The 21,231-nt window shown below is 43.9% G+C and overlaps 1 protein-coding gene across 1 annotated transcript in view; it reads right to left on the reverse strand.

Moving 5' to 3' along the window:
* The window catches only part of LOC141172993 (B-cell receptor CD22-like), a 151,212-nt gene that overhangs the window by 89,196 nt on the left and 40,785 nt on the right, over positions 1-21,231 (reverse strand). Inside the window, exons 2-3 of the mRNA XM_073657608.1 lie at positions 6,026-6,084; positions 5,578-5,943 (exon numbers count right to left, since the gene is read on the reverse strand). Of these exons, the coding sequence (XP_073513709.1) occupies positions 5,578-5,943; positions 6,026-6,059 (400 nt within the window). The 5' untranslated portion in view covers positions 6,060-6,084. The remainder of the gene's footprint in view (positions 1-5,577; positions 5,944-6,025; positions 6,085-21,231) is intronic.

Here is a 21,231-nt window from a genome sequence, read left to right on the forward strand (position 1 = left end):
GTTAAAAGTAAAGGTTATAAGACCATCTCTGAGCAGCTTGATGTTCCTGTGACTACAGTTGTACATATTATTCAGAAATTTAATATCCATGGGACTGTAGCCAAAGTCCCTGGACATGGCTGCAGGAGGAAAATTAATGACTAATCAAAAAGACGGATAATACGAATGGTAACAAAAGAGCCCAGGATAACTTCTAAAGAGATTAAAGTTGAACTTCAAGCTCAAGGAACATCAGTGTCAGATCGCACCATCCGTCATTTTTTGAGCCAAAGTGGACTTCATGGGAGACGACCAAGGAGAACACCATTGTTGAAATAAAATCATAAAAAATCCAGACTGGAATTTGCCAAACTACCTGTTGACAAGCCACAAAGTTTCTGGGAAAATGTCCTATGGACAGATGAGACAGAAATGGAAGTTTTTCGCAAGGCACATCAGCTGTATGTTCACAGACGGAAAAATGAAGCATATCAAGAAAAGAACATTGTCCCTACTGTGAAATATGGAGGAGGCTCTGTTATGTAAGGGGGCTGCTTTGCTTCATCTGGCACAGGGTGTCTGGAATCTGTGCAGGGTTCAATGAAATCTCAAGAATATCAAGGGATTCTAGAGAGAAATGTGCTGCCCAGTGTAAGGAAGTTTGGGCTCAGTCGCAGGTCATGGATCTTGCAACAGGATAATGACCCAAAACACACAGCTAAAAACACCCAAAATGGCTAAGAGGAAAACTTTGGACTATTCTGAAGTGGCCTTCTATGAGCCCTGACCTAAATCCTATTGAGCATCTTTGGAAAGAGCTGAAATATGCCATCTGGAAAAGGCAACCTTCAAACACGAGACAACTGGAGCAGTTTGCTCATGAGGAGTGGGCCAGACTACCCATCAAGAGGTGCAAATGTCTCATTGACAGTTACAGGAATCGTTTGATTGCAGTGATTGCCTCAAAAGGTTGTTCAACAAAATATTAAGTTAAGAGTACGATCATTTCTGTCCAGGCCTATTTCATGATATAATTTTTTTTTTTTTAATTCTGTGGAAGTAGGGTGAAAAATCAATGAATGACTTTCATTTGTTCATTTTCATAGATTTTTTATTTATTATTACTTTTGTCAGATTCAAGTTATTTCTGTAACCATTGTGGGTTTTTCTTTCATTAAATGAGGGGTACCAACAATTTTGACCACGTGTGTATCTCACTGACATCTTTATTAGATAGCACAGGTGCCAGCTGGTAAATACTCTCATCAGCATTGCCTGCTCATGCTGCTATTAGTGAAAATAGACATATGCTGATGAGTGTAGGAGTTATCAGCTGACTCCTGACTGGCAGTAACCTTTTTACCATCAAAGCTGCTGGCTCACACACTATCATCTGTGTGACAGAGTGGAAACTGCAGAGCTTTGACCTGCAGTAATGTGGTTACTGCCGATCAGACCCTGCATTTTCCGTGCTGTCACACAGTTGACAGCATGGAAACTGCCAAATGTTTGGGTGCCCCATTCATTCGAATTGGGCCCGGGTTCGAGTTTGGATACTGTTCTGTTACCCGAACCAAACTTTATTAAAAACTTTGGCTGAACCCAACAGAACCGAACAACTATGGGTCTGCCCATCCCTAGTCACCAATTTTCTAAGTAAATTTATTTGTAAAGGTGCTCTTGACATGAAATCCTCTCCAGATATTGGTAATAACTCCTCCAATCCACACCCGGCAAAAAAATCAAACAATAGATGTCAATAAATTAAGTTATGTGTAATAATGAGAAATGACACAAGGAAAAAGTATTGAACACGCTTACTGAAATGTATTTAATACTTTGTTCAAAAGCTTTTGTTGGTGATGAAGCTTCAAGACACCTCCTGTACGGAGAAACTAGTCTCATGCATTGCTCAGGTGTGATTTTGGCCAATTCTTCCACGCAAACACTCTTGACACCCTGAAGCTCCAGTGGGCTTCTTCAATGAACTCATAGTCAATCTTCTCTGAAACCAAATAAAATTTACTTTGGTTTTGGGATAATTGTCTTTCTGAAATGTCCACCCTTGTTTCATCTTCATCATCTTGGAAGATGGCAGCAGATTTTTCTCCAAGAAAGTCTCTGTACATTTGTCTATTCATCCTTTCTTCAATTATATGATGTTTGCTAGTGCAACATGCTGAAAAACAGCCTCACACCGTGATGTTCCCAAATCTAAACTTCACTGTTGGTAGGTGTTTTTTGGGTGATATGTGGGTAGCACGGTGGCTCAGTGGTTAGCACTGCAGCCTTGCAGCGCTGGGGCCCTGGGTTCAAATCCCACCAAGGACAACATCTGCAAGGAGTTTGTATGTTCTTCCCATGTTTGCATGGGTTTCCTCCGGGGTCTCCAGTTTCCTCCTACACTCGAAATGACATACTGATAAGGAATTTAGATTGTGAACCCCGATGGGGACAGTGCCCATAATATCTGTAAAGTGCTGTGGAATTAAAGCGCTATGTAAGTGAGAAAAATAAATAAATATGTAGTACATTTTGGCCTTCAAACATGGTGTATATTATGGCATCCAAAGAGTTCAATTTTTATATCAACTGACCAGACTATATTCTCCCAATATTTCACAGGCTTGTCTAAATGTTGTTGAGCAAACTTTAAAAGTTCTTAAACATACTTTTTGTTCAGCAAAGGAGTATTACATAGTGAGTGTGCATACAGGCCATAAAGAATGAGTGCATTATTTATTGTTTTCTTTGAAAAACTTGTGCCTGCTTCCTCCAGGTCATTTTTATATCTCTTCACATGTGGTCCCCGGCTCTTGTTCAAGTCTTCTGATAATTCTTTTCACTCCTCTGTCTGGAGCCTTGTGATGAGCATCTGGTCGTGGCCGGTTTATGGTGAAATGATGTTCTTTCCACGTCCGGAGCCTTCGGTAATTTAGAAATTATGTAACCAATGCCATCAGTATATTTTGCAACAATAAGGTTGCAATGGTCTTGAGACCGCTCACTTGTTTTACTCATCATGAGATATTTCTTATGCGGTACCTTGGTAATGAGACACCTTTTTATAGGTCATAAATTAACCAGCTGATGTTATTTTACACTAAGTGTCAGGATTGCTTTCTAATTACTGATAGATTTCAGCTTGTGTCGTGACTTTCAGGGCTTTTTCTACCTCTCTTTCTTCATGTGTTCAATACTTTTTCACTGTGTCATTTCTCATTATTTTATAAAAAAACCTCAGCACTCAATATGGTTACTTTGAAGCAGAATAATTTTTAATGCAGTCCAGGAGAACAACAAAAGTTTCAGCCTGTATGGACTTCATCAGTGCAATCTGGCCACTGGAGAGATAAGGAATGGAGGGGGAAGAGATGCTGTATCTCAAATGGTCATCATTAGAAGGGATGTGTGATTATAACGCAGTGTCCACCGCTTGTTCATATGTCCGCCATGGCATGACCTTTTCAAAGTTTTATGTCAAGAAGTCTAGAAGCCTTCACCCAGCCCCCAAAAGGCCCTGTGCTGCTTTCAACTTTTATCTTTCTTTCTTTCTATCTAAAAATATAAAATAAAGCATCACTACTAGTACAATAATGTTCTAAATAATAGCAGTGTGTTCATAAACATGAGTTAAGCACAAAATCTTTATACTAGTTTTTATTTTCTGCATTGGGAACATTGCACACTGTTTTGTAATTCAAAACATGAAGATAAATGTAGATAATTTTCAACTACTTTGCAGAAAATAACAAAAAATGAACATTGGGTTGTTCTAAAAAATAGCAGTGTCTGTATGTGTCTTTACAAACTCACAATATGTCCTCTCACTTTTTTTGAGGATTTAGCATTCCTGTGAATCACTAACCTAATATTTAGTTTTTACCCACAATTTTTTCAAACTGCTTCACATCTATGTTGCATAGAGTCAAACCAACTTCTGACACCTGTCAACTGTTATTCCAGCCCAGGATGCTTTGACTACATCCCACAATTTTTCGGCATTTGTTGACTTTACCTCAGAAATGGCATTTTTGATGTCACCCCACAAGTGTTATATTGGATTCAGGTCCGGGTTTTGGTTGGCCACTCCATAACCTCAATTTTGTTGGACTGGAACCAAGATTTTACTCATTTACTGGTGTGGTTTAGGTCATTGTTTTGTTGAAACACCCATTTCAAAGGCATACCCTCTTCAGCGTAAGGCAACATGACCTCTTCAAGTATTTTAATATATGGAAACTGGTCCATGATCCCTGGTATGCGGTAAATAGGTCTGGCACCATAGTAAAAGAAACATTCCCATATAATGATGCTTGCCCCACCATGCTTCACTGTCTTCAGACTGTACTGTGGTTTGAATGCAGAGTTTGGAGGTCTTCTGACAAACTGTCTGCGGCCCTTGGAGCCAAAAAGAACAATTTTACTTTCATCAGTCCACAAAATGTTTCTATATTTCTCTTAAGCCCTGCTGATGTGTTCTTTGACAAATTGTATCCGCTTCAGTACATGTCTTTTTTTTAACAGTGAGACTTTGCGGGGACGTCTTGCTAAGAGATTAGCTTCACACAGGCGTTTTCTAACTGTCACAGTCCTCACAGGCAACTTGAGACTGTCTTTGATCATCCTGGAGTTGATCATTGGCTGATCCTTTACCATTCTGGCTATTCTTCGATCCATTCGAATGGTAGTTTTCCGTTTTCTTTCACGTCTCTGGTTTTGCTTTCCATGTTAAAGCATTAGAGATCATTTTAGGTGAACAGCCCATCATTGTCTGCACTTCTTTAAATATTTTACCCTCTCCAATCAACTTTTTAATCAAAGTATGATGTTCTTATGAACAATGTCTCAAACGACCCATACTTCCCAGGTTTTCAAGGAGAAATGCATGTACAACATGTGCTGGCTCCAGCCTTAAATAAGGGCAACCTGATTGACAGCTGTTTCTTCACAGAATGATTGACCTCACTTATTGAACTCCACACTGCTATTATCTTGAACAAACCCCCATAAATTAATTAATAATTAAGCAAATACACAGACTCCAAAACATGGAGATCATGAATGCTGTGTCTGTTGGTTTTCTTAGAATCTACTGCCCTATCTGGTAAATTATTTCACATGTGGTGATTTAATTTTTACCAAAAACAGTGATTAATCTGGTTAGTCTTATTGGATTTCTATACTGCTATTAGTTTGAACACTACTGTATGTTGCCAGGTGTACACCTTCATGAAATTACCAAAAACCCCATAAATAACCAAAAAAGGGAGTTCAGCACTCCAATAGTTAAAGTGGTAAAAAGATGGGCTCTTTTTTAGCCCAATGCAACATTTTGGCTCACACACATTGAGTCTTTCTCAGGACCCATAATCCATAGCGTCCTATGCCTGTCATCTATGCGGTCCTCCATGTCCAGCCTATCTACATTCATTACGGATTTACTCACATCCGTCTCATGTATAAATACATAATATAACTCACTACTAAAACTTATTATATACATTATTTTTCATAGTAATAAATGTAATATTAATTAATATAAGACAAGTGAGAAAATTTCCAACAGATTATGGTATTAGTCTTTCATATATTTACCTGTAATGGAGAGAAGAACGTATCTACCCTCACTATCAGCTGCTTTTATTGTACTATCTTCTCTAATCGCTGGATAATAATATTTGCCATCATCTTCTCTCCTCACGGGAGCTATCCTCAGGGTGCAGCTGTTATCTCCCGGTACCAGTGAGGTCCGATCTTTATAATCTATCCTTACAGAAGATGAATTCTTGGTGTTTAGGATCTCTTGATCAGGACCATCAATGGACAAGTACCATACAGGGCTGGACGCTCCTGAGCTCCTGGCAGGATGATAAGTACAAGGAATCTCCACATAGGAGCCAATCAGAGCAGTAATCTTAGAAGGGAACGTCCACCGCTGACATACAGAACCCAGATAGAAGCCTGGAAACAATGAGCAGAACATGAGGCCGGAGTCACAGAATCTCATTATATCAGATTATTCTGTAATTATGAGAATATTTACCATGACAGATGAGGAGAAGACAAATCTTCTTCATAACGTTCTTTCAGGATTAGGTTTGTCTGGAAACATAGATACATAGAAGATGTAAAATAGATAAAATAATGAGTTACTCTCATTAAATCTCTGTATTTGCATGTATTTACCTAATCATGCTGTTATACTTATATTCTGCTCCATGACGGGATCATTATCATCTGTGTGCTACATTACATATGGCCGCACATGATACTTCCCTGCTCAGGCCGAGTATATAGAATTTTGCAGCGTATCCTCCATAAAGGCTGATTACTCTTGTGATCCCATATGTCCGGATAAATAAGAGCAACAAGAGGCAAAGCTCTTACCTGACAAGTTCATATGATTGTTGTAAAACTTTCTGCAATGTTCTCTTAGCCAGACCTGTCATTCACTGGAAATTATATAATTATGTTTATGCATTTTTTTAATTTCTTTATTTTTAACCCCTTTCTGGCATGTGACGTAAAAATAAACCACATATTGGGTCCCGAGAAGATGGCAGCTGTTTTATATTGCTAGCATTTTATTATGACAGCAGTGACTGGAGCTGAGCTCAGATTGCTGCAACTAACAATGTAAATGCTGCCGTATATCTCCAGACAGTGGAATTTGATTAGCGAGATTGCGGGTGTCAGCACGTTACGGTTACAATTAGCCACCTGCTACAAGATCACAAGGAATCGATGGGTCACCATTGCAGCAAAGGGATCTGCTGAAGTCCCATGTAACTGTCATCGTGGTCCTCCTGTGAAGCCCAAACTTATGCTGCTGCATTTTATAGGAGAACCATAACTTAGCTATATAGTAGAGCACTATATAGTATAAACGATAAAACTGTCACCAAGTTTGACTGATATAAGATACGGCCAGCACCTTTCAGGTCTGATATACAGCATTCATAATGTTGTATATAAGGCTCCGATTCTACCTGCAAGAGAAGAAAAAGAGCTTTTATTATACTCAACAGGGGGTGGTCCGGTCCGAGGGGTGTCAATGTTCGATGCTGTCCTTCTTCTTGCTTCGTTTGGATGACGCGTCCCTACGTGAACTGCACAGTCTCTGAGGCATCGCTCCCCTGCACAGGCATATTTCTCTACCCTGACGAGGGCAGAGCAAAGTACGGCAGTGCGCAGGCACCGGGAAAGGTCAAAGAGCCCCGGAACATGTGCACTGCAGTACTTTACTCTGCCCTAGTCAGAGCAGAGAGCATGATGTCTCAGAGACTGTGTGGATGACGTAGGGACGCCTCTTCCATACGAAACAAAAAGGAGGATGGCATGAAAAGAAGATGAGAGACACTGGACAAAGAACATTGACATCCCTCGGACCGGACCACCCCCCAGGTGACTATAATAAATGCTCTTTTTCTTCTCTAGCAGGTCGAATTGAAGCCTTAAGGTGCTGTCCGTTTATTATATCGGCAAAGCTTTGTGACAGGTTCTCTTTAAATCAAAAGAAAAATTCCACAAAATCCAAACATGGAACTGGAACCATCTTCCTCACAAATTGCGCATGTCACAATTAGTGATGAGCAAGCATGCTCGCTACTGCTCGGTGCTGGCCTGAGCATCTCACTGCTCGAGATGTTCGGTGCTCGCCTAGTATTTCCGGGGTTGCTCGGCGGGAGCTCGGATCTCCTCCCTGCATGACTGGCGCTCTTTACAGAGCCAATAAACATGCAGGGATTGTCTGCCACTCAATGTAATGCCGCAACCATGTTGGTTGTGGCATTACAGTGATTGGCTGGCCGCACAGCGTCATCAGGTCTATATCAGACCTAGCGCTGCCATGCTCGTCACAGGCACTCCGGAATCAGACAGTGTATGGAGAGGTGCTGCTGAGCTAGAGAGAGTTATGCTTGTTTCTAGTTAGTGTAGGTGTACCAAACTATATTAGAGACACATATCCATCTCAACAAACAGTCCTTCTAAGGACTAATCCATCTGCAGAGATTTCAGGCAGGGTGTATATAGGCAGGCAGGCAGGGTATATGACGATTGCAGTAAACATAGCACAAGAATCTCCATTCCAGTTTTGTCTGCTGCTGCTGTTAGATATTTCTAGACATAGGCCCAGGTGTCAGGGGCCAGGAATAGGTTTTTTTTGGATCTTAATCCTCATTATTTGCTTAAAAAGCAATCCAGAGAACATAGTTTTTCTGTGCCAATTGTATGTTGGCACTGCAGAATACAGCCAGGTCCTTTCCATATCACAGTGCTAAAAACCCAGCTATTTAAAACTGTGGTTTGTCTGTCACACAGATCACATATAATTGAGCTGAAAATACTGCTATTTCTGGCCTCCATTAAAAATTTGTTTCAATGAAGCTATTGACACCAGTTTACTGTTTAAAATAGTTACCTATAGGCCAGCTATTTAAAACTGTGGTTTCTCCATGACACAGATCACATATACGTCTTCAGAAAATACTGCCATTTTTGGCATCCATTAAACATTTGTTTTAGTGTGTCAGTGAAGCTATACACACCAGTTTACTGATCAAAATAGTTACCTACAGACCAGGTATTTAAAACTGTAGTTTGTCCGTCACACGTATCATATATTAGTTTGTTCCAAATTCAGTCATTTGTAGTGAGCGTAGAAGATATTGTCCTTCATTTAAAATGGGCAAGGCACGTGGCAAGGGATGGGGAGCTGGACGTGATGGTGATGGTGCATGCAGAGGACAAGGACAAGGCCGTGGGCAAGCTGAAATTGTGCCACAACAGACACCTATATCTTCCTGCTCGACATTCCTGTCCCAATTAATAGGGTACCGCAGAACACCACTATTGAATACAGAGCAGTAAGAAAAGGTTATTAGTTGGATAGCAGATAATGCTTCCAGTCACTTAACCGTGTGGAAGACAGGGTTATGGTGGTGGCTAAGTCTCAGTATCTGAGTCTGGACCGCATATTCCTCACCCTGAACCTCCTTCCTCCCACCATTCCGAGTGCCTAGAGACAACTGGTCCCACACTTGGACACTCTTCCATTTATAGATTCTGGACTCTCGCCCAGTCCACTTGAAGCGGGGCAAGAGGTGATCTCATGTAGCGATGCCCAAATATTTGAGCAGCCACGGTCACAGGAAGGCTTCTGGGGGAAAGTGTCACAAGAGGTGGACCATGATGGGACACAATGGCCAGAAAGTCAGAAGGAGTACCAGGGTGTGGAAGTGGAAGACGAGGTGGTGGATGATATAGTAACTGACCCAACCTGGCAGGAGGACATGCAGAGCGAGGAGAGCAGCACACAGGGGGAGGGAGGCAAAGCACCCCAACAGGCAGGAAGAAGCAGTGTGGTGGCCGCAAACAGAAGGCACGCAACCATTCCCCGTAACACCAACACGAAGGAAGATGCAAGCACAACAGTTAGGTCTTCCAGAGTCTTGTTGTTTTTTAAAGACTCTGCTGATAACCCCAAAAAGGACATTTGCACCATCTGCCAGGCCAGCATCAGCAGGGGTGACAAAATGACAGGCCTGACCACCACCAGCATGATCAGGCATATGGCAGCAAAGCACCCGACTTTGTGGGCCGAACCCCAGGGTCCAGGGACAGTGTCTGCGAGTGGCAACACTGCTTCTTCCGCTGTTATGTATGCAAGCAAATACCCTATTCATGGTGGATGCAAAGATGCCTCCTGCCTCGCACCTGTCATTGCACACTCTCAAGTAGCAGCATCAGGAAGCACATCCATGTCCTTGTCCCAGCGCTGCGTTTAGTTGTCAATACCCCAGTCCTTGGAACGCAAGCGCAAATACGCAGCCAAAGCCCCACAGGCCAGATTACTAAATCCCCAAATTTTGCGACTGCTTACGCTCGAAATGTTGTCTTTTAGGCTCGTGGAGATGGAAGCATTCCGCAACCTGATGGCGGCGGCCGTTCCTCGGTACTCGGTCCCCAGCCGCCACTATTTCTCCCGGTGTGCTGTACTTGCATTACACAAGCACGTGTCCCAAAACATTAGCCATGCCCTCAACAACGCAGTTACCGGGAAAGTCCACCTAACCATGGACACGTGGTGCTTGTTGGACAGGGATGGTACATCTCGCTGACTGCACACTGGGTAAACATAATGGAAGCCAAGACCCAGTCAGACCTTGGGATGGAACATGTCCTCCCGACGCCACGGATCGCAAGCCCTAGGTCAATCAGGGTTGCCCCCACAGTCTACAGTTCCTGAACCTCATCCTCCTCCTCCTCTTCAGTCTCAATCTCCGAAATGACCACATCAGTCACAAGCTGGAAGAACTGCAGAACTGCCTTGGCAAAGCAGCAACAGGCTGTGTTGAAGCTAATATGCTTAGGTGAGAAACCGCGGAATGCTGAAGAGTTGTGGACAGCTCTGAAAGAAATGTAAAAGGAAAAGAAAAAAAAAACAGCTCACCTCCATGAACCAGCTGGGTGTCTCCGGGATCCGTGATCAGCGCTGCTGCTTGCGCTCAGTAGACAGGTAATAGGAAAGACGATGATCCAGCTCCACAGACTCCAATAGTAAAATCAAATGTCTTTTATTTAGAATTTTAAAAATATACAGATGGCGATAATGTAACTCCAGCTGGTAGAAGAACAATACAAGAAGGGAAACACAGGGGCACCAAGGAGAGGTGCGCTACCAAATACTTTTCGAGCGTAGGCCGCTCTTACACTTGGTATGAATAAGTGACTGGTAGCGCACCCCTCCTTGGTGCCCTTGTGTTTCCCTTCTAGTATTGTTCTTCTACCAGCTGAAGTTACATTATCGCCATCTGGATATTTTAAAAAAATTCTAAATAGAAGACATTTGTTTTTACTATTGGAGTCTGTGGACCTGGATCATCGTCTTTCCTATTACAGCTCTGAAAGAGCAGGCAGATCTGTGGCTCACATTTTTGAACCTACAAGCCAGGCATGGTCGTGGGTGAAACCTGGTGGTGGCTCTGAGGCGAGGCGAGCTCACACACATATCATGCCTGGTCCATGTGCTTAACCTCGTGGTTCAGCGATTTCTCAAATCCTACCCGGAGCTGCTGGATCTGCTTGTTAAAGTACGCCGCCTGTGTGCCCATTTTAGAAAGTCAGCTACAGCTTCCTCTGCCCTTGCCGTGTTTCAGCAGCGTTTGCAGCTTCCGGTTCACAGACTGGCGTGTGATGTCCCCACGCGTTGGATCTCTACACTGCAGATGTTGGGAAGGATTTTTGAGCAGAAGAGGGCAGTTGTTGAGTACCAGCATCAACAAGGCCGTCGGTATTCAGTTCAGACTCCACACATATGACCTCAGAAGTGGACATGGATGTCAGACATATGTACCATCCTCCAAAACTTTGAGGACTCCACCAAGATGGTGAGGGGCGATGACGCCAAAATTAGCGTCACCATCCCACTTCTCTGTATTCTGAAACCCTCTCTGCTCACAATCAAAGAGGATGCATTGCAGGCAGAGCATGATGAGATGGAGCAAGGAACCATACAGGGTGATTACACACAGCCCGGCCTCATCTCATCCCAATCGAGATTGGTTGACAATGAGGAAGAAGAATAGGAGTTAGTTTCATGCGCTATAGACGTTAATACCTGCACAACTGTCATACCGTCTGTTCAGCGTGGATGGCCAGAGGACAGAGAGGAGGAGGAGGAGGAAGAGAGCATGGTCAGTCATCCTCTTGGTGAAGACACAGAAGTCTTGCTTGTTAGTAGTCTGGCACGCATGGCTGAGTTTATATTACGCTGCCTTTCCCATGACCCTGGCGTTCTCAAAAGTTTGGGTGACAGTCATTACTGATTGGTGGCACTTCTAGACCCACGCTACAAGGAGAACTTTTTATCTCTTATTCCTGAGGCTGACAGGTCTACAAAAATGGGGCAGTTTTTGAAGGCCATTTTTGCGAACTATTAAAAAAATTTCCATCTGAAAATGCTGGCGGCAGAGGTCATAGTTCGTTGAACAACCAAGGACTACAGGCAAGAGAGAAACAACTCCAATCTAGCTGAGGCATGGGAACACTGTCAAAGTTCTGAGAGAATTTTCTCAGCCCCTCCTATCGCACAGACCCTGAGGCGTGGGGTAATCTCACAAAGAGTGCAAAGTTTGGGAAACTGCTGAGGGAGTACCTTGCCGACCATACCAACATCCTCCATGATTCCTCTGTGCCTGGCTTATATTATTGGGTATGTCGCTACTGTGGCCCTACTCTATGTGTCTTTAAATTGTTAGTAAGGTTTTCCCTAAATTTTGTCAGCCGTTGGACTCGCTGCATACCCTATAACTGTATGGCATACCGGCTCCTTTGTAATGGAAATATGTCATACTGTGGCCCTGCTCTATGTGTCTTTAAATTCTTAGTGGGGTTTTTTGCAGTCACAGCATGGGCATTACCACTATAGGAGACCTTTATAATTGGGATATATTTTTTACGGAGACCCACCTCTTTGTCTCTTCAAAGAGGTATTGGGTTGCGTCTGAATTTTTGGCAGCTCTTGCAGTCACTGCATACACAATAACAGTATAGGAGACCCACTCATTAATAATGGAAACAACAAAGCACATCTGGCTGATGGCTCCTTAGAAAATGCGAGGGCCGACTGCTGGCATTTTAAGAATAGTAAAGGCCGCCTGATGGCCCAATAAAAATAGGCTTTGTGACTTTGAGTCCCTCCATCATAAATTAAACAGGATGCGTCTGATGATGTGTCACACAACACATGGCCAGATAAGGTTGTAAAATGTTAAAATAACATTTCCCGGTGAATGCATTTGTCTTAAAAAATAACGTTAAAAAAAAAACAGTAGGATCTTTCTTTAGTGTAAAAAACAGAGTCGCTAATTTGACATCAATGTAACCTCCTGAACCTCCTCCTCCATCTCTGAAATGACAACATCAGTCACAAGCTGAAAGCACTGCAGCACTGCCTTGGCCAGGTGGCAACAGGCTGTGCTTAAGATAACATGCTTAGATGACAAATCGCCAAGCGATGCAGAGTTGTTGAAAGCTCTAACACAGCAGCCTGATCTGTGGCTCTCACCGCTGAACATACAGCCAGGCTTGGTCGTGTGTGAGAATGGGCGGAACCTGGTGACGGAGAAATGACAGCTGGAGTAGATACGGTTTCCCTCTATGCCAGTCCTTTCACCGAGCTAAAGAATATGGCTGTGGTGAAATACAACTCCCACTGAGAAGCCGTTTCAGATTGAAAAATATTGTGCCCACCAGAGGATTTGATTCTGAGGGCTCACCATTTTCCCCCCCCGCTCAAGAGCCCCATAGCAGCTGCAAAGTTAGCGCTATCATGAACTCTCCTGATGTAAAAGCCAGGGCACACCAGAGGATTCTCTGGTGGGACCGTCCAACCCTGCTGAGAAGCAGTCCTGGCTAAGAAAAGTGTGTGGGAAGGTTCCTAGACACGATATGGCTGCTTTTTTACTGAGGTGGAAACCACACAAACATGCGGAGAACACACAAAATCCTTGCAGATGTTGTCCTTGCTGGTATTGGAACCCAGGATCCCAGTGCTGCAAGGCATCAGTGCTAACCACTGATCCAATGTGCACCCTCTGATATCTAACAGGCTGGAGAAACTTGCATCTAGTGCCACTATCTTCAGCTCCTTTGTGAGAAACTAATGTATTTGGGCAGCCACTCAGTCTACCAAATAAAATTCCTGAGAAGGAAATTGGGGATGACTTCGCTACTGGTACTGGGGGCAGTGCTAATATCATGGTTGTCGTACCATAGGTTACTGGAAATTTTTTCAGGCTGGTTGGAGGCAAGCAGATTCCCACAGAAAAGTAACAGCAGTAACGTTCAGGGACCAGCGCTTGTAGAAGGCGGAGACAATACCGGGAGAAAGCGTGGTGGCTGGGGACCGAGAATGGACACCCGGTCGTCGCCGGCATGAGGTTGTGAAAAGCTTTCATCTCCATGAGCCTAAAAGGTCACATTTCAAGTGAAAGCAGCTTTAGCGGACTTCCTGGGAGAAATGACAGCAGGAGTAGATATGGTTTCCCAAGTCCTTTCATCAAGCTAAAGAATATGGCTGTGGTGAAATACAACTCTCAGCAAAAAAGCTGTGGACTGGCTCCGTACCATCCTTGGCTACCTTCACTTGACCATGTGTTTGTGGGTAGGCGCTCCATCCCAGTAAGTTCACTGGGAAGGGCTCGGGTAATGTTGTGGGACCGGTGCTTGTGAAAGGCAGAGACGATACTGGGAGAAATAGTGGTGGCTGTGGATCGAGTATGGACAATCGGCCACCGCCGGCATGAGGTCGTGAAAAGCTTTCGTCTCCACGAGGCTAAAAGGCCACATTTCAAGTGAAAGCAGCTTTAGAGGACTGCCTTGGAGAAATGACAGCTGGAGTATATATGGTTTCCCAAGTCCTTTCACCAAGCTAAAGAATATGGCTGTGCTGAAATTCAACTCTCAGCAAAAAAAGATGTGGAATGGCTCCGCACCATCCCTGGCCACATTCATTTGACCATGTGTTTATGGTTAGGCGGTACTTCTCAGTAAGTGCACTAGGGAGAACACGGGTAATGTTGTGCGACCCGTACTTGTGGAAGTCGGAGATGATACCGGGAGAAATAGTGGCGACTGGGGACCGAGTATGGACACCCGGCCGCCGCTGGCAGGAGGTTATGAAAAGCTTCCGCCTCCACGAGCATAAAAGGCCACATTTCAAGTGAAAGCAGCTTTAGAGGACTTCCTGGCAGAATTGACAGCTGGATTAGATATGGTTTCCCAAGTCCTTTCACCAAGCTAAACAATATGGCTGTGGTGAAACACAACTCTCAGCAAAAAAGCTGTGGACAGGCTCCGTACGGTTGTTGGCCACATTCACTTGACCATGTGTTTGTGGGTAGGCGCTCCATCCCAGTAAGTTCACTGGGGAGGGCTCGGGTAATGTTGTGGGACCGGTGCTTGGGGAAGGCAGAGACGATACTGGGAGAAATAGTGGCAGCTGTGGATCGAGTATGGACAATCGGCCACCGCTGGCATGAGGTTGTGAAAAGCTTCCACCTCCACAAGCCTAAAAGGCCACATTTCAAGTGAAAGCAGCTTTAGAGGACTTCCTGGGAGAAATGACAGGTGGAGTATATATGGTTTCCCAAGTCCTTTCATCAAGCTAAAGAATATGGCTGTGGTGAAATACAACTCTCAGCAAAAAAAGTTGTGGACTGGCTCTGTACCATCCCTGGCCACATTCACTTGACCATGTGTTTGTGGTTAGGCCGTCCTTCCCAGTAAGTGCACTAGGGAGAACACGGGTAATGTTGTGGTACCTGTGCTTGTGGAAGGCGGAGATGATACCAGGAGAAATAGTGGCAGCTGGGGACAGATTATGGACACCTGGCCGCCACTGGCATTAGGTTGTTAAAATCTTCTGCCTCCATGAGCCTAAAAGTCCACATTTCAAGTGAAAGCTGCTTTAGAGGACTTCCTGGGAGAATTGACAGCTGGAGTAGATATGGTTTCTCAAGTCCTTTCACCAAGCTAAAAAATATGGCTGTGGTGAAATACAACTCTCAGCAAAAAAGCTGTGAACTGGCTCCGTACTGTCCCTGGCCACATTCACTTGACCACGTGTTTGTGGTTAAGCGGTCCTTCCCAGTAAATGCACTGGGAAGGGCATTGGTAATGTTGTGGTACCTGTGCTTGTGGAAGGCGGAGATGATACCAGGAGAAATAGTGGCAGCTGGTGACCGATTTTGGACACCCGGCCGCCGCTGGCATGAGTTCGTGAAAAGCTTCCGTCTCCACGAGCCTCAAAGGTCACATTTCAAGTGAAAGCAGCTTTAGAGCACTTCCTGGGAGAAATGACTGCTGGAGTAGATATGGTTTCCCAAGTCCTTTCACCAAGCTAAAGTATACGGCTGTGGTGAAATACCACTCTCAGTAAAAAAGCTGTGGACTGGCTCCGTTCTGTCCTTGGCCACATTCACTTGACCATGTGTTTGTGGGTAGGCGCTCCATCCAAGTAAGTTCACTGGGAAGGGCACTGGTAATGTTGTGGGAATGGTGCTTGTGGAAGACAGAGACGATACTGGGAGAAATAGTGGCGACTGGGGATCGAGTATGGATACTCGGCCACAGCCAGCATGAGGTTGTGAAAAGCTTCCACCTCCATGAGCCTAAAAGGCCACATTTCAAGTAAAAGGTTGTCCTTCCCAGTAAGTTCACTGGGGAGGGCACAGGTAATGTTGTGGGACCTGTGCTTGTGGAAGGCAGAGACGACATCGGGACAAATATTGGCGGCTGGCAACCGAGTTTATATACACCGCCGCCAGAAGGTTGTTGACAGCTTCCGCCTCCACGAGCCTAAAAGTCCACATTTTAAGTGCAAGCAGCTGTCAAAAATTTGGTTGTATAGTATTGCAGCCTGAGGGTGCGTGGGTAGCTGGCTTCATACTTGCGCTTGCATTCCGAGGAATGGGGTAGGGACAACTGAACACTGCACTGGGACAAGGACATGGACGGTGATTGTTGCAAGTCTGCAACGACAGGTGCATGGCGGGAGGTATCTTCGCATGTGCCAAGAATCACTTATGATGGGCACACTTTTAGGCAGTGACCTGAGAGTAAGAGATGCTTCCAGGGGTCTTCCCCATGCTGTTCCAACTTCTTTTCAGCACTGTATGCATGTGTCTGTAGATGTGTCTCACACACCACATGGCTCGAGTTTCCCATAGACTTACATTGGGCTCTTTGCTCAGGTTGAGCACCTGAGTATTCCAATTTGCTCGACCCAAGCATCGAGCACCCGAGCGTTTTAGTGCTCCCCCCATCACTTGTAACAATCAATATTTTTTTACACATCTATTTTACTATTCAAATTTTACATTCATACATTCCACACCAATATAGTGCACTATAGCACATGCTGTCTTTTCTAAACCGTTCCTACCTGGCATTTCTTAATAAATCATTTTTGGGAAAGTAGTTGAATTTAGTAAAAAACAGAAAAAAATGAATAAATAAACATTTAACTGTAGACCTCTGTTTTTTCATGCCTGTTTTACTAGTCTGATTTGACAACTGTACACATCACACTTATGCTATTATATTATTAACTTTAAGGCATTTTATACTTTTGGCTCAGTATATTAGGAAAATGTCTATTACATTTTATTAGATAATTATTAATAAAAGTTGAACATTCAAAGACATTAAAAATACTAGAGATCTAAGAGCAATGACATCATACACTGAATGGAAGTACATAGCATATCAAATGGAAAATATTAGAATATTCAGTCTCAGCATTGAAACTGGACACTTGCATGGAAGCAAGAGCCTAGAAGTATAAATGCTAAGCATACAGAAAAAACATTTCAAAGAAGCACAATACAAAAGGATGAGAAAAATGATGTAAAATATAAAGAAAAATGCATAGTGGTATTGAGAGAACCTCACAAATCAGAGAAAACGCGCGTTTCGCATCAAGGATCTTCAGGGGTTATGAGGAAGCTTGATGCAAAAATCCCTGATGAAGCTTGATGCGAAATACTTATCAGTTGTGTTTTCTTTGAAAAGGAAACAGTAGCAAATACCAACCTAGTGAATATTCGATGTTTGAATGGAAACATGACCTACTGGAACCTAAGAGACCCAGTTAGCCCTAGTATGCAGAAAGGAGGCTAAAGTTCCTACGTAAATGGAGATTCACAGTTACAGGTGAAATCAGTATGTATTAATATGTTAAAATGTCTCTCCCCAATGATCTTTTAAGACCTTATGGGGCCTATCGAGTGAGAAAAAAATGTAAATGAATAAAAAAGCAAGGAAGAAAAAAAGTACAAATAAATGTAAACAAAGGAAAATAAAGGGACACTGCCAAACTTAAGCCCTATTTGTAGCCATTAAAATTAGCCACATTAACAAATGTCCAATATATACAAATAATTATTATGGAAATTTAAAATTTGTTGGCAGTTCTTAAAGGGAATCTGTCAGCAGGTGTTTGTTACCTCATCTGATAGCAGCCTGAGGTAAGCAAAGAGAAGTGGAAAACTTGGGAACATCATGTTGCAAATATTCTGTCCCCAATTTCATGCAGCTTCATCTCAGAATTAGTGCCATGAGGAGTGAATCGGCTTTGAAAAATTTTTCAAAAATTTTGATTTGTGGCAAATAAATATGCGCCAATTTGCAAAAACTCTAATTGCCCTGAAAGGACACTTATAAGAATCTGAGGTCTCCTAGGACTGAGCTCAACATGTTTTAAGTTCTTTAGCATAAACACAGCTTTAGGTCTCCTCCACACGTCTGTGTTTCAGGTACGTGTCGCTTCTATTATTACCCGTACCAGAGACATGTACACAAGCACACACATTATAATCTAAGGGGCTGTGCACATGTTCATGTTTTCACACAGGCCATATGTCCATGTTGACCAACACATTGACATTTCCATTTTTTTCCGCAGTATGGATGACAATATTTACTGCACACGTGCACAAAGAAGAGATATGTGTGACATCTGTGTGATCCATACCGTAATAGGATGCAGAAGAGAAATGAAATATTTTTATGTGTTTAAGGTATGCAAAGATATAGACAGATAGATAGATAGATAGATAGATAGATAGATAGATAGATAGATAGTTAGATAGATAGTGTAAGGCAGTGCTAGTCATACTGGGGACACTCGCCTCACCGGGTCAATTAAAGCACACATGCAATGTCTTTCCGTTATTTCACAATGCAGCAGTTTATTATTCTTCACTACTGCTTATCATCGAGTCCAACTCAGTGGCTCGCCGGCATGCACATATAATATCCACGAGCCTCAAGTGGCAGACAGGCCCACTTGGCTCCAGTTACAGCCTTCAGCAAGGTAATAGCATAAATGTCCACATTAAGCAGTGTTTTTACCTCTGCCGGGTTACAGCTGCTTCAGTCTGTTTGGTTTGCCACCACTGTGGCTTTGCGGCTTCCCAGATGATGGTCTCTAGCCCTCGTTCCCTCAAAGGCTACTGGAATGTTTCACACACACATCCAGTCTTCGCCTTCCAGGACTCTTGCTTTCCAAACCGGCTTTACCTCCAAGGCCACTGGCATCTACACACAGGATCCAGCCTCGAGCTTTCAGGCTGCCAGACTTCACCAGGCTTCACTCTCTAGCGGTGTCCCACACATGAACAGGCCTCAGGCCTTACACACCTGTGTCAAGACTACCAGGGTTTATATCCTGTAGTACACACCCACAGGACCTGTGCTGATGTCACAGTCATGTGATCAGACATTCTGTGTGCATTGGACCTGCACTATGTCACAGTCATGTGACCAGTCACCTGAGGGGGAAGGTACATGGTCAGCCCAAAACACATCCTGGACCATACATTAATGCCAAGCAAGCCACTGCATTACATATCCCGCCCCTCTGTTCAAACTTGTGGGGTTGAACACATAGTATACACAATTACCTCACAACCCACAGTTCACACTGAGACCATGTACTTGACAATTGCGTTGTTCAGCGCCTGGAACATTAGTCATCGATATTAGCCCATTCCTTAGGGACCTACCATTCGTCATTGTCACTGACGAATTTCCAGGTCGTAACCTTGTCAGACCTCCCCCGCTCCCAGTGGTCAGTCGTAACCTTGTCAGACCTCCCCCGCTCCCAGCAGTCAGTCATAACCTTGTCAGACCTCCCCGGCTCCCAGCGGTCAGTCGTAACCTTGTCAGACCTAACCGCTCCCAGTGGTCCGTACAGCAGTGTGACTCACATGCCCTGGTATTTAAGGTTCGGTTCGACTCCGTACTGTCCCGTCCTCTATTGGGTCATTTGTATTGTCCACTCAAACTTGAGTTACTGGAGGTCTCACTACCTCTAAACCCATGCCAACTACTCTCAGGACATCTTGAAAGGTCCCTAACTTCAGCTGTAGCTGTTCTGTTATTAAGGGGGCCCTTTCTCTGTCTGGTCTCACAATTTTTAGACGGCTGCCATCTTTTGCTGCTCAGGTGATGCTGCCTTTCCATTTGCAGTCTGGCGAGATTCAACTGTTCTACCTCTCGCAGGTAGGTCACTCGGTACTCTATCAGCATGCGCATATATTCCAGGCTTTCTTCTGCTCCTACAGCGGAGAATGACACCATGCAGTCTTCATCTGTTATCCAGTCCTGACGATCACGTGGACTGCTTACTTTCACCACCCCAGACTTCTTTATCTTCGCCTGCATGGCTTGGCCATTTCTCCCAAAGAGCTTTCTCACCAGAACATGAGACACCAGGTGTTAGAACTCTCCTGCTAGGTTTTTTTTAGTTTGCTGGTCACATGACCATTTTTTGTTCAGGGAGACATCCGTCTTTTGGGTCATTCTCCAAATTGGTTTCGGCTGTGCCTGAGGAGGAGAGTTTTTCCAGTGATTTGGAGAGAGTTTGGACGGATGTGCGTGGTAATCTTCAGGAGGCTAACAAAAAATCTAAGAGGTACTTTGATAGGAAACGGCAAGAGGTTTTGTTTGCTGTTGGTGACATGGTTTGGTTGTCCTCTAAGAATCTGCGATTGAGGATTCCTTCTAAAAAATTGGGTCCCAAGTTCGTAGGGCCCTTTAAGGTGCTTCAGATAGTTAACCAATCTGCTGTTAGGTTGGAGGTTCCTACGTCCTGGAAGATTAACCTGGTGTTTCATGTTTCTCTGTTGAAAAAAGCTGATGTGTCTGATGGTGACGCCTCTGCCACTGTTCCTCCAGTGGTGGAGGACGGGGAATATGAAATTTCCCGCATCCTAAATTCTAGACGGTGTAGAGGGAGTTTGCAGTATCTCGTCGCTTGGAAGGGTTTCGGACCTGAGGATAACTCATGGGTGAGGGCGGATGATGTTTCTGCTTCCAGACTTGTGAGAGCGTTTCACAGTAGGTTTCCTGGTAAGCCTGGGCCTAGGGGATCCGGAGGATCCTCTTAGAAGAGAGGGTACTGTTAGAACTCTCCTGTTAGTTTTTTTTTAGTTTGCTGGTCACATGACCATTTTTGCCTATTTAATCCGGCTCCGCCCTCCTGGTCTCGCTGGACTTCATTGTATTTACTACTCTTGAGCTAGCTTGGTGCTCTGTTGCCGTTCTCCGTTAGTTTTGCTAGGTCTTCTGACCTCTATGCTTTTTGTTGTGTGTTTGTCTTTGACTGCTACTATTTCTGCTAGGAGGTGTCCAACTTATCCCAGTCCCTAGTTCTTGTAGGGAACCCTCCCTCACATCTAT

The sequence above is a fragment of the Phyllobates terribilis genome, unplaced genomic scaffold, assembly GCF_046119375.1.
Source record: "Phyllobates terribilis strain yellow unplaced genomic scaffold, ASM4611937v1 Scaffold_12__6_contigs__length_324123572, whole genome shotgun sequence".
Lineage (NCBI taxonomy): Eukaryota > Metazoa > Chordata > Amphibia > Anura > Dendrobatidae > Phyllobates > Phyllobates terribilis.